Here is a 13,607-nt window from a genome sequence, read left to right as displayed (position 1 = left end):
TGCAAGATGCAGAATAAATGATTTACAACAGTGTCATCCAACCTGTGTCTTTCCAGCTGTTGCCAAACTACAACTCCCATCATGCTCCTGGATCGCTTCACTCAGCTTTTCTACAATCCAGAACAGCTGATCTTCACAGTTAAGCATTGGTTCAACTCTAATGCCTTCATCCTGGATTAGGCAGATTTGCCTTTCAGGAGTCCAAAAAAGTTTGATGCTATTGGAGCCGTTTTATGGCCAGTCAGTAAATATGAGGTCCCTGAGTTATCTACTGTTGAGTTACAGTTCTGTCCGCCATCACAGCGTTGTCATTCAGCTTTCCTGGAATCCTGAATGAGACCCTACATTTAATTTTGAGCAAAATGGTCTTCAGTGTTCTGCCCCAGAATGACCGGAGCAATGTCACTTCAGTACGGAGGGGAGCGCCTGCCAGACACTTGGGATTAGGGTACGAGAAGAGGAGAAGCCTCCAATAGGTATAAACCCCTAAAGGATAGGTAAGCAGGGAGTCCCCCCTATTAGGTTGAAGTAACCAGTAGCCAGGGAATTCTCTCTATTAGCTAGAAGCCCCCAGTAGGTAGGGAATCCCCCCAATAGCCAGAAGATAGGTAAATAAAGACCCCCCCCCAATAAGTAGAAGCCCCCAGAAGGTAGGGAATCCCCCCAATAGCCAGAAGATAGGTAAATAAAGACCCCCCCCAATAATAGAAGCCCCCAGAAGGTAGGGAATCCCCCCAATAGGCAGAAGATAGGTAAGTAAAGACCCCCAACCCCCCCCCCCTCCAATAAGTATAAGCCCCCAGTAGGTAGGGAATCCCCCCCAATAGCCAGAAGATAGGCAAGTAAAGACAAGCCAAAAAGTAGAAGCGCCCAGCAGGTAGGGAATCCCCAATAGGCAGAAGATAGGTAAGTAAAGACCCCCAACCCCCCCCCCTCCAATAAGTATAGGCCCCCAGTAGGTAGGGAATCCCCCCCAATAGCCAGAAGATAGGTAAGTAAAGACAAGCCAAAAAGTAGAAGCGCCCAGCAGGTAGGGAATCCCCAATAGGCAGAAGATAGGTAAGTAAAGACCCCCCCCCCCCCCTCCAATAAGTAGAAGCCCCCAGTAGGTAGGGAATCCCCCCAATAGGCAGATGATAGGTAAGTAAGGTAAGCCCCCAGTAGCTAGGTAGAAAATCCCCCCCCCTATTAGGTAGAAGCCCCCTTTACAGAGGTAGGGTGTCCCCCTATTAGGTTGTAGCACCCAATAGTTAAGCAGGGAATCCCCCCTATTAGGTGGTAGCCCAGAGTAGGTAAGCAGGGAATCCCCCTGTTAGGTAGAAGCCCCCAGTAGGTAGGGAATCCCCCATTAGGTAGAAGCCCCAGGTAGGTAGGTGGGAAATCCCCTCCCCCACTTCCCCTATTAGGTACAAGCCCCCAGTAGGTAGGGAACGCCCCCTTTTGGTTAGAAGACCCAGTAGTTAGATGTAGGTCATGTAGGTAGGGAGCCTCCTATTAAGTAGTTTCCCCAATATGTCCACTCACCTTCCCTTCACTCCTGCACTGAGACCTGTGCATCCTCCGCTCTGTTAGTTGTGCAGGACCTTCTACTGTAAGCTGGAGGGGTGCAGGACCTGCTGAGCAAAGAAATTACATCCAGCAGGTCCTGCATCACTCCATATAACAGAGCGAACAATGAAAGGGCCTTATTTATTATGTTCTAGAGGTATTAGGATGTCCAGTATCAGCAGGGATAGCAGTATCTCAGATCCCTACTTGTGATGGGACCAGAATGGTTAATATCTCTGGTGTCTGGCCCTGTTGTCCCCCGCGGGGTCCCTGTGTCTTGTCGGCTGCTCTCATACACATTACATGTCAGGATGTAGTTGTGCGTTGCGCTCGTTGCCTCCTCGCAAGTCAGGGACAGTAAATATTTGGACTGCGGATCCCTCGTCTCCCGTCTCCACATATGTCTCTGCTGCTTGTGCTAGACTAAGCCCTGATGCTCAGCAAACGGTTGTCATGGTGATTTCTGGCGACACTTCGGCGGCCATGATAACGTTTCACTGAGGCACAAAACACAGATCTACAATGTGAAAATACAAGATACACGAGTGAGCTGGAAACCATCGAAGCTGTCATGTAGATAGGAAGCGAAACATAGTAACGAGATGTCTGCAGTGAGAGCGATACATAGTAACGAGATGTCTGCAGTGAGAGCGATACATAGTAACGAGATGTCTGCAGTGAGAGCGATACATAGTAACGAGATGTCTGCAGTGAGAGCGATACATGGTAACGAGATGTCTGCAGTGAGAGCGATACATAGTAACGAGATGTCTGCAGTGAGAGCAATACATGGTAACGAGATGTCTGCAGTGAGAGCGAAACATAGTAACGAGATGTCTGCAGTGAGAGCGATACATAGTAACGAGATGTCTGCAGTGAGAGCGATACATGGTAACGAGATGTCTGCAGTGAGAGCGATACATAGTAACGAGATGTCTGCAGTGAGAGCGATACATGGTAACGAGATGTCTGCAGTGAGAGCGATACATAGTAACGAGATGTCTGCAGTGAGAGTGATACATAGTAACGAGATGTCTGCAGTGAGAGCGATACATGGTAACGAGATGTCTGCAGTGAGAGTGATACATAGTAACGAGATGTCTGCAGTGAGAGTGATACATAGTAACGAGATGTCTGCAGTGAGAGCGATACATGGTAACGAGATGTCTGCAGTGAGAGCGATACATGGTAACGAGATGTCTGCAGTGAGAGCGATACATAGTAACGAGATGTCTGCAGTGAGAGCGATACATGGTAACGAGATGTCTGCAGTGAGAGCGATACATAGTAACGAGATGTCTGCAGTGAGAGTGATACATAGTAACGAGATGTCTGCAGTGAGAGCGATACATGGTAACGAGATGTCTGCAGTGAGAGTGATACATAGTAACGAGATGTCTGCAGTGAGAGTGATACATAGTAACGAGATGTCTGCAGTGAGAGCGATACATGGTAACGAGATGTCTGCAGTGAGAGCGATACATGGTAACGAGATGTCTGCAGTGAGAGCGATACATAGTAACGAGATGTCTGCAGTGAGAGCGATACATGGTAACGAGATGTCTGCAGTGAGAGCGATACATAGTAACGAAATGTCTGCAGTGAGAGCGATACATAGTAACGAGATGTCTGCAGTGAGAGCGATACATAGTAACGAGATGTCTGCAGTGAGAGCGATACATAGTAACAAGTAGCAGCTGATGTGTGATGTGCCCGCTCCTGTCTATTATAATAAGCAGCTGATGTGTGATGTGCCCGCGCCCGCTCCTATCTATTATAATAAGCAGCTGATGTGTGATGTGCCCGCGCCCGCTCCTGTCTATTATAATAAGCAGCTGATGTGTGATGTGCCCGCGCCCGCTCCTGTCTATTATAATAAGCAGCTGATGTGTGATGTGTCCGCGCCCGCTCCTGTCTATTATAATAAGCAGCTGATGTGTGATGTGCCCGCGCTCGCTCCTGTCTATTATAATAATCAGCTGATGTGTGATGTGCCCCCGCCCGCTCCTGTCTATTATAATAAGCAGCTGATGTGTGATGTGCCCGCGCCCGCCCCTGTCTATTATAATAAGCAGCTGATGTGTGATGTGCCCGCGCCCGGTCCTGTCTATTATAATAAGCAGCTGATGTGTGGTGTGCCCGCGCCTGCTCCTGTCTATTATAATAAGCAGCTGATGTGTGATGTGTCCGCGCCTGCTCCTGTCTATTATAATAAGCAGCTGATGTGTGATGTGTCCGCGCCCGCTCCTGTCTATTATAATAAGCAGCTGATGTGTGATGTGCCCGCCCCTGTCTATTATAATAAGCAGCTGATGTGCGATGTGTCCGCGCCCGCTGCTGTCTATTATAATAAGCTGCTGATGTGTGATGTGTCCGCGCTCGCTCCTGTCTATTATAATAAGCAGCTGATGTGGGATGTGCCCGCGCCCGCCCCTGTCTATTATAATAAGCAGCTGATGTGTGATGTGCCCGCGCCCGGTCCTGTCTATTATAATAAGCTGCTGATGTGTGATGTGTCCGCACTCGCTCCTGTCTATTATAATAAGCAGCTGATGTGTGATGTGTCCGCGCTCGCTCCTGTCTATTATAATAAGCAGCTGATGTGTGATGTGTCCGCGCTCGCTCCTGTCTATTATAATAAGCAGCTGATGTGTGATGTGCCCGCGCTCGCTCCTGTCTATTATAATAAGCAGCTGATGTGTGATGTGCCCGCGCCCGGTCCTGTCTATTATAATAAGCAGCTGATGTGTGATGTGCCCGCGCCCGGTCCTGTCTATTATAATAAGCTGCTGATGTGTGATGTGTCCGCACTCGCTCCTGTCTATTATAATAAGCAGCTGATGTGTGATGTGTCCGCGCCCGCTCCTGTCTATTATAATAAGCAGCTGATGTGTGATGTGCCCGCACTCGCTCCTGTCTATTATAATAAGCTGCTGATGTGTGATGTGTCCGCACTCGCTCCTTTCTATTATAATAAGCAGCTGATGTGTGATGTGCCCGCTCCTGTCTATTATAATAAGCAGCTGATGTGTGATGTGTCCGCGCTCGCTCCTTTCTATTATAATAAGCAGCTGATGTGTGATGTGCCCGCGCTCGCTCCTGTCATTTATAATAAGCAGCTGATGTGTGATGTGTCCGCGCTCGCTCCTGTCTATTATAATAAGCAGCTGATGTGTGATGTGTCCGCGCTCGCTCCTGTCTATTATAATAAGCAGCTGATGTGGGATGTGTCCGCGCCCGCTCCTGTCTATTATAATAAGCAGCTGATGTGTGATGTGCCCGCGCCCGGTCCTGTCTATTATAATAAGCAGCTGATGTGTGATGTGCCCGCGCCCGCTCCTGTCTATTATAATAAGCAGCTGATGTGTGATGTGCCCGCGCCCGCTCCTGTCTATTATAATAAGCAGCTGATGTGTGATGTGCCCGCGCCCGCTCCTGTCTATTATAATAAGCAGCTGATGTGGGATGTGTCCGCGCCCGCTCCTGTCTCTACAGTCTTGCAAAACTACAACTCCCAACATGTTGTGACAGCCGGCAGGGATCACTACTGCAGAATCTGTGCGCTCATAGGATTTACTGCACAAACATATGAGGTAATGGAAGCACCGCGCCCATCACTCACCAACCTGGGAAAGCTGGGTCATCCTGTATGGAGGAGGTGACGTGTTCTGAGCTTCCATCACCTCCAGGGAGCGAGTGAGTGACATGTGACTCTATCATCTGCACTATGTATATATGACCCCCCATCATCTGCACTATGTATGACCCCCATCATCTGCACTATGTATGTATGACCCCCATCATCTGCACTATGTATGTATGACCCCCATCATCTGCACTATGTATGTATGACCCCCATCATCTGCACTATGTATGTATGACCCCCCATCATCTGCACTATGTATGTATGACCCCCCATCATCTGCACTATGTATGACCCCCATCATCTGCACTATGTATGTATGACCCCCATCATCTGCACTATGTATGTATGACCCCCATCATCTGCACTATGTATGTATGACCCCCCATCATCTGCACTATGTATGTATGACCCCCCATCATCTGCACTATGTATGACCCCCATCATCTGCACTATGTATGTATGACCCCCATCATCTGCACTATGTATGTATGACCCCCATCATCTGCACTATGTATGTATGACCCCCATCATCTGCACTATGTATATATGACCCCCATCATCTGCACTATGTATGTATGTATGACCCCCATCATCTGCACTATGTATGTATGTATGACCCCCATCATCTGCACTATGTATGACCCCCATCATCTGCACTATGTATGTATGTATGACCCCCATCATCTGCACTATGTATGTATGACCCCCATCATCTGCACTATGTATGTATGACCCCCATCATCTGCACTATGTATGTATGTATGTATGACCCCCATCATCTGCACTATGTATGTATGTATGTATGACCCCCATCATCTGCACTATGTATGTATGACCCCCATCATCTGCACTATGTATGTATGACCCCCATCATCTGCACTATGTATGTATGTATGTATGACCCCCATCATCTGCACTATGTATGTATGACCCCCATCATCTGCACTATGTATGTATGACCCCCATCATCTGCACTATGTATGTATGTATGACCCCCATCATCTGCACTATGTATGACCCCCATCATCTGCACTATGTATGTATGACCCCCATCATCTGCACTATGTATGTATGTATGACCCCCATCATCTGCACTATGTATGTATGTATGACCCCCATCATCTGCACTATGTATGTATGTATGACCCCCATCATCTGCACTATGTATGTATGACCCCCATCATCTGCACTATGTATGTATGACCCCCATCATCTGCACTATGTATGTATGACCCCCATCATCTGCACTATGTATGTATGACCCCCATCATCTGCACTATGTATGTATGACCCCCATCATCTGCACTATGTATGTATGACCCCCATCATCTGCACTATGTATGTATGACCCCCATCATCTGCACTATGTATGTATGTATGTATGTATGACCCCCATCATCTGCACTATGTATGTATGACCCCCATCATCTGCACTATGTATGTATGACCCCCATCATCTGCACTATGTATGACCCCCATCATCTGCACTATGTATGTATGACCCCCATCATCTGCACTATGTATGTATGTATGACCCCCATCATCTGCACTATGTATGTATGACCCCCATCATCTGCACTATGTATGTATGACCCCCATCATCTGCACTATGTATGTATGACCCCCATCATCTGCACTATGTATGTATGACCCCCATCATCCATCAGTATGAGATGCCGCCCTTTCCTGCACAGTGAATCTTGGCATTGTCTGGAAGTTTCCGCTGCTCCTGTATAAACTGTTCCATCCGCTGCTGTTTTGGAGATTAGTTGTTTGGATCGTCTGTATCCAGGTTGTGATCTCGCTCAGTCCGCGGTTCTGCAGCATCAGACGGGGCGGCGCTGCTCCAAGAAAATGGCGCTGTTTACATGCGGACGTGGCAGAGCCGACCACTGTCACCCTGCGGCTCCAACAACATTAACTAAAGTGTCTGAGGAGCTGGGAGAGAAGTTTAGCAGAATTTCCAGACTTTTGAATGCTGGATTATTAAAGTGACTGTACATTATATGATTATTATGGGGGGCCGCTGCCCTCACACTAATCCTGCTCTTTTTTTTCCGCAGGCGAGAACGCAAGCGCAGATACGTCACCAAATGGCAGACGACAGCAAAGGAGATTACTCATCGGTGTTACAGAAGTTCAACCACGAGCAGCAGGAGCACTACCACACGCACATCCCCGCCATCTTCCAGGTGAACACCGCCGCCGCGAACCCCAACGCCCCCTCCTGATACAGGTCTCCACACCCAGTGCAGATCGTATCTTCTACATTAAGGGGGTCACAAACTTATTTGGCCCATTGCCTCTTGTCACAAAAAAACGTACTGAGCGCCTTGTGAATATCCACCAAACAGAAAGACACAGCGACCAGATAGCGTATCTTTTTTTTATGTATCAGTATATTTCTAAGTGTCCTGCAATGTAGAAAAGAAAGATGATGTTGTTAATAACCTTAAAATGTATAAAATGTTTCTCTTTAATCAACCATAATAACAAACACACAGAAAATAATGATAATGCAGAATAATAGTAAATACAAACTAAAATAATTCTAATGAAAAACATGAACCTTCTATAAATTTATTAATGTTTAGCAGAATTAAATCACCTCTACTATAAACCCAAACATTATACAAACAGCACTGCTGCACCCACATACACAGCTTTGTTCTCAAGGCTCTGCTGCACTGACATGTTCACAGGGTTTTACTGCACCAACATAGACAAAGGGCTCTTCTGCAAATACATAGACAGTGCACTGCTTCACCAACACACAGGGCTCTGCTTAACCAACACACAGGGCTCTGCTTCACCAACACACACACAAGGCTCTCCTGCACCAACACACAGGGCTCTGCTTCACCAACACACAGGGCTCTGCTTCACCAACACACAGGGCTCTGCTTCACCAACACACAGGGCTCTGCTTCACCAACACACAGGGCTCTGCTTCACCAACACACAGGGCTCTGCTGCACCAACACACAGGGCTCTGCTTCACCAACACACAGGGCTCTGCTTCACCAACACACAGGGCTCTGCTTCACCAACACACAGGGCTCTGCTTCACCAACACACAGGGCTCTGCTTCACCAACACACAGGGCTCTGCTTCACCAACACACAGGGCTCTGCTTCACCAACACACAGGGCTCTGCTTCACCAACACACAGGGCTCTGCTGCACCAACACACAGGGCTCTGCTGCACCAACACACAGGGCTCTGCTTCACCAACACACAGGGCTCTGCTTCACCAACACACACACACAGGGCTCTCCTGCACCAACACACAGGGCTCTGCTTCACCAACACACAGGGCTCTGCTTCACCAACACACACACACAGGGCTCTCCTGCACCAACACACACAGACAGGGCTCTCTTGCACCAACACACACACAGGGCTCTGCTGCACCAACACACACACACACGGGGCTCTGCTGCACCAACACACACACGGGGCTCTGCTGCACCAGCACACACACACGGGGCTCTGCTGCACCAACACACACACAGGGCTCTGCTGCACCAACACACACAGGGCTCTGCTTCACCAACACACACACACAGGGCTCTGCTGCGCCAACACACACACAGGGCTCTGCTGCGCCAACACACACACAGGTCTCTGCTGCGCCAACACACACACAGGGCTCTGCTGCGCCAACACACACACACAGGGCTCTGCTGCACCAACACACACAGGGCTCTGCTGCACCAACACACACAGGGCTCTGCTGCACAACACACACACAGGGCTCTGCTGCACAACACACACACAGGGCTCTGCTGCACCAACACACATACACACGGGGCTCTGCTGCACCAACACACATACACACGGGGCTCTGCTGCACCAACACACACACAGGGCTCTGCTGCACAACACACACACAGGGCTCTGCTGCACAACACACACACACAGGGCTCTGCTGCACAACACACACACACAGGGCTCTGCTGCACCAACACACACACACAGGGCTCTGCTGCACAACACACACAGACAGGGCTCTGCTGCACCAACACACACACAGGGCTCTGCTGCACCAACACACACACAGGGCTCTGCTGCACCAACACACACACAGGGCTCTGCTGCACAACACACACACAGGGCTCTGCTGCACCAACACACACACAGGGCTCTGCTGCACAACACACACACAGGGCTCTGCTGCACCAACACACACAAATTGATTTTATTACAGACAAGTTCCTCAGCACCTAATAGCTGTTGTGACTGGTTTCGTCTGACATCATAGAAGGATCTGCGGCCATGCAGAATCTTTTTGTTGTTCTCTGGTGAAAGGAAGCGGGATTGTTCCAGTGACCTCCAGGGGGCAGTATTGGGAAACACTGCAAAGGGGGGAGAGGCTGGCTGAGACTTGTAGTTCTAGTGCAGCCGGCAGCTCATAGCATAGACCAGAGCAGTGGCCCTCAGCTCCGGCGGCATCTCCCGTCCATCCACAGGTTGTTACATTGTATTAGTGCAGAGAAAAGGTTTATCTGGAATTTATAGAGGATTGTCTGCAACGGATACAATTGTAACAAACCCTCAGCTGTGGGAGCAGGACTGGTTTAGGATGAGTTTCAGCCTCTGCTTCTTAATGATGGCCATGTTTTTTATGGTAGCAATATGTTGTCCCCTCTTCATTTTCATATTTGTTCCTCCCCCAGAAACTGCAAGATATGGAGGAACGGAGGATAGCGCGGCTGGGGGAATCACTGAAGAACTATGCAGAGATCGACCGCCAGGTGATCCCCATCATCGGCAAATGTCTGGACGGGATCACGAAGTCTGCAGAGTCCATCAACAGCAAACAGGTAAGAGGCTAACTCCACCAGCAGAATAGTGAGTACAGGATATAACTCAGGATCAGTACAGGATAAGTAATGTAATGTATGTACACAGTGACCTCACCAGCAGAATAGTGAGTACAGCTCTGGGGTATAATACAGGATATAACTCAGGATCAGTACAGGATAAGTAATGTCATGTATGTACACAGTGACCTCACCAGCAGAATAGTGAGTACAGCTCTGGGGTGTAATACAGGATATAACTCAGGATCAGTACAGGATAAGTAATGTAATGTATGTACACAGTGACCTCACCAGCAGAATAGTGAGTGCAGCTCTGGAGTATAATACAGGATATAACTCAGGATCAGTACAGGATAAGTAATGTAATGTATATACACAGTGATCTCACCAGCAGAATAGTGAGTACAGCTCTGGAGTATAATACAGGATATAACTCAGGATCAGTACAGGATAAGTAATGTAATGTATATACACAGTGACCTCACCAGCAGAATAGTGAGTACAGCTCTGGGGTATAATACAGGATATAACTCAGGATCAGTACAGGATCAGTAATGTAATGTATGTACACAGTGACCTCACCAGCAGAATAGTGAGTACAGCTCTGGAGTATAATACAGGATATAACTCAGGATCAGTACAGGATAAGTAATGTAATGTATGTACACAGTGACCTGTATTATACTTCAGAGCTGCGCTCACTATTCTTCTGTTGTTCTCCTGGCCGGTGTCTGTACAGTATTCTCTCTCTATGTTGTTATCTCTGGAGGAAATAGATTTTCTTTATCAGTTCTTAGTAATTTGCTCTTTTCCTGAAGTTTCCTTTATATACAATATAACTTTATCTTGATATCCTGACGTTTTCTTTCCTTTAAGGTTCCCGGTGATAATAATATTGCGGTATACAGTAGTGTCGTGTGTCTGTGCCCCTGTAACAGCATCATACAGAACTCAGAGGATTCCTATATTAATGCCAAATTGTGAACGTCTACAATGGCAAAATAATACCGTCATATAGTTCATAGACAGTGCAGCAGTATGTGGTGTCAGATTGTATTTCCCATATAATGTCGCCATATTGTGCACTGCTGGGTGACGCTCACAGAGGATGTCACTTGTAACACAACAATCCTAATGTTTTGCACACATCTCCGGCTGCAGGATTTTGCCGTCACCTCCTATAGGGTTTGTAGACCCTCAGTATAGCGGTATAGGTGGCTCCTGGTGTTGTCGTATTTGGGCTGTGACCTCGGCTCCGGGCGGTCCGCCATCTCTGTGATGGATATACCTGTATCCGCAGCAGACCTCCGCTTCCTTCCTGAGCTCTCAGCAGAGATCTCTGCGCCCGCCGTCTTATCTCTTGTCCAACATTGGGAAATCCTGCGGGCGCGGAGAACGCTGAGGAAGTGACGCTTATCGATCAGGGAAAGAACATGAAGCCGCTCCGTGCTGTGCCAGCGATTTCTGCCTTCCTGTTATTAGGTCAGCGGATTATCACCCCCATCATCTGCTGTTATTCTGCTGAGCAAAGACTTTCCATAGTAAATATATAATCACCTCTATAGTGTCACCAGCAGAGCGGATATAAAGTGCTGCTGTATCAATACACTCCTCTCCTGACATACTCTGTGCTGCTGTGGACCCCTGGACTGCTGGATCAGTACACTCCTCTCCTGACATACTCTGTGCTGCTGTGGACCCCTGGACTGCTGGATCAGTACACTCCTCTCCTGACATACTCTGTGCTGCTGTGGACCCCTGGACTGCTGGATCATACACTCCTCTCCTGACATACTCTGTACTGCTGTGGACCCCTGGACTTCTGGATTATACACTCCTCTTCTGACATACTCTGTGCTGCTGTGGACCCCTGGACTGCTGGATCAATACACTCCTCTCCTGACATACTCTGTGCTGCTGTGGACCCCTGGACTGCTGGATCATACACTCCTCTCCTGACATACTCTGTGCTGCTGTGGACCCCTGGACTGCTGGATCAGTACACTCCTCTCCTGACATACTCTGTGCTGCTGTGGACCCCTGGACTGCTGGATCAGTACACTCCTCTCCTGACGTACTCTGTGCTGCTGTGGACCCCTGGACTGCTGGATCAGTACACTCCTCTCCTGACATACTCTGTGCTGCTGTGGACCCCTGGACTGCTGGATCATACAGTCCTCTCCTGACATACTCTGTGCTGCTGTGGACCCCTGGACTGCTGGATCAGTACACTCCTCTCCTGACATACTCTGTGCTGCTGTGGACCCCTGGACTGCTGGATCAATACACTCCTCTCCTGACATACTCTGTGCTGCTGTGGACCCCTGGACTGCTGGATCATACACTCCTCTCCTGACATACTCTGTGCTGCTGTGGACCCCTGGACTGCTGGATCATACACTCCTCTCCTGACATACTCTGTGCTGCTGTGGACCCCTGGACTGCTGGATCAGTACACTCCTCTCCTGACGTACTCTGTGCTGCTGTGGACCCCTGGACTGCTGGATCAGTACACTCCTCTCCTGACATACTCTGTGCTGCTGTGGACCCCTGGACTGCTGGATCAGTACACTCCTCTCCTGACATACTCTTTGCTGCTGTGGACCCCTGGACTGCTGGATCATACAGTCCTCTCCTGACATACTCTGTGCTGCTGTGGACCCCTGGACTGCTGGATCAGTACACTCCTCTCCTGACATACTCTGTGCTGCTGTGGACCCCTGGACTGCTGGATCAGTACACTCCTCTCCTGACATACTCTGTGCTGCTGTGGACCCCTGGACTGCTGGATCATACACTCCTCTCCTGACATACTCTGTGCTGCTGTGGCCCCCTGGACTGCTGGATCATACACTCCTCTCCTGACATACTCTGTGCTGCTGTGGACCCCTGGACTGCTGGATCATACAGTCCTCTCCTGACATACTCTGTGCTGCTGTGGACCCCTGGACTGCTGGATCATACACTCCTCTCCTGACATACTCTGTGCTGCTGTGGACCCCTGGACTGCTGGATCATACAGTCCTCTCCTGACATACTCTGTGCTGCTGTGGACCCCTGGACTGCTGGATCAGTACACTCCTCTCCTGACATACTCTGTGCTGCTGTGGACCCCTGGACTTCTGGATCATACACTCCTCTCCTGACATACTCTGTGCTGCTGTGGCCCCCTGGGCTGCTGGATCATACACTCCTCTCCTGACATACTCTGTGCTGCTGTGGCCCCCTGGACTGCTGGATCATACACTCCTCTCCTGACATACTCTGTGCTGCTGTGGCCCCCTGGACTGCTGGATCATACACTCCTCTCCTGACATACTCTGTGCTGCTGTGGACCCCTGGACTGCTGGATCATACAGTCCTCTCCTGACATACTCTGTGCTGCTGTGGACCCCTGGACTGCTGGATCATACACTCCTCTCCTGACATACTCTGTGCTGCTGTGGACCCCTGGACTGCTGGATCAGTACACTCCTCTCCTGACGTACTCTGTGCTGCTGTGGACCCCTGGACTGCTGGATCAGTACACTCCTCTCCTGACATACTCTGTGCTGCTGTGGACCCCTGGACTGCTGGATCAGTACACT

The 13,607-nt window shown here is 49.2% G+C and overlaps 1 protein-coding gene across 9 annotated transcripts in view; it reads left to right on the top strand.

The window, feature by feature from the left end:
• The window catches only part of FNBP1 (formin binding protein 1), a 126,450-nt gene that overhangs the window by 70,834 nt on the left and 42,009 nt on the right, over positions 1-13,607 (top strand). For all 9 annotated transcript variants that reach the window (XM_056537858.1, XM_056537857.1, XM_056537855.1 and 6 more), the window contains exons 7-8: positions 7,258-7,386; positions 9,874-10,020. In XM_056537858.1, coding sequence (XP_056393833.1) covers positions 7,258-7,386; positions 9,874-10,020 — 276 coding nt within the window. The remainder of the gene's footprint in view (positions 1-7,257; positions 7,387-9,873; positions 10,021-13,607) is intronic.

The sequence above is a fragment of the Hyla sarda genome, chromosome 9 (assembly GCF_029499605.1).
Source record: "Hyla sarda isolate aHylSar1 chromosome 9, aHylSar1.hap1, whole genome shotgun sequence".
Lineage (NCBI taxonomy): Eukaryota > Metazoa > Chordata > Amphibia > Anura > Hylidae > Hyla > Hyla sarda.
This window is presented reverse-complemented; position numbering and strand designations above follow the sequence as displayed.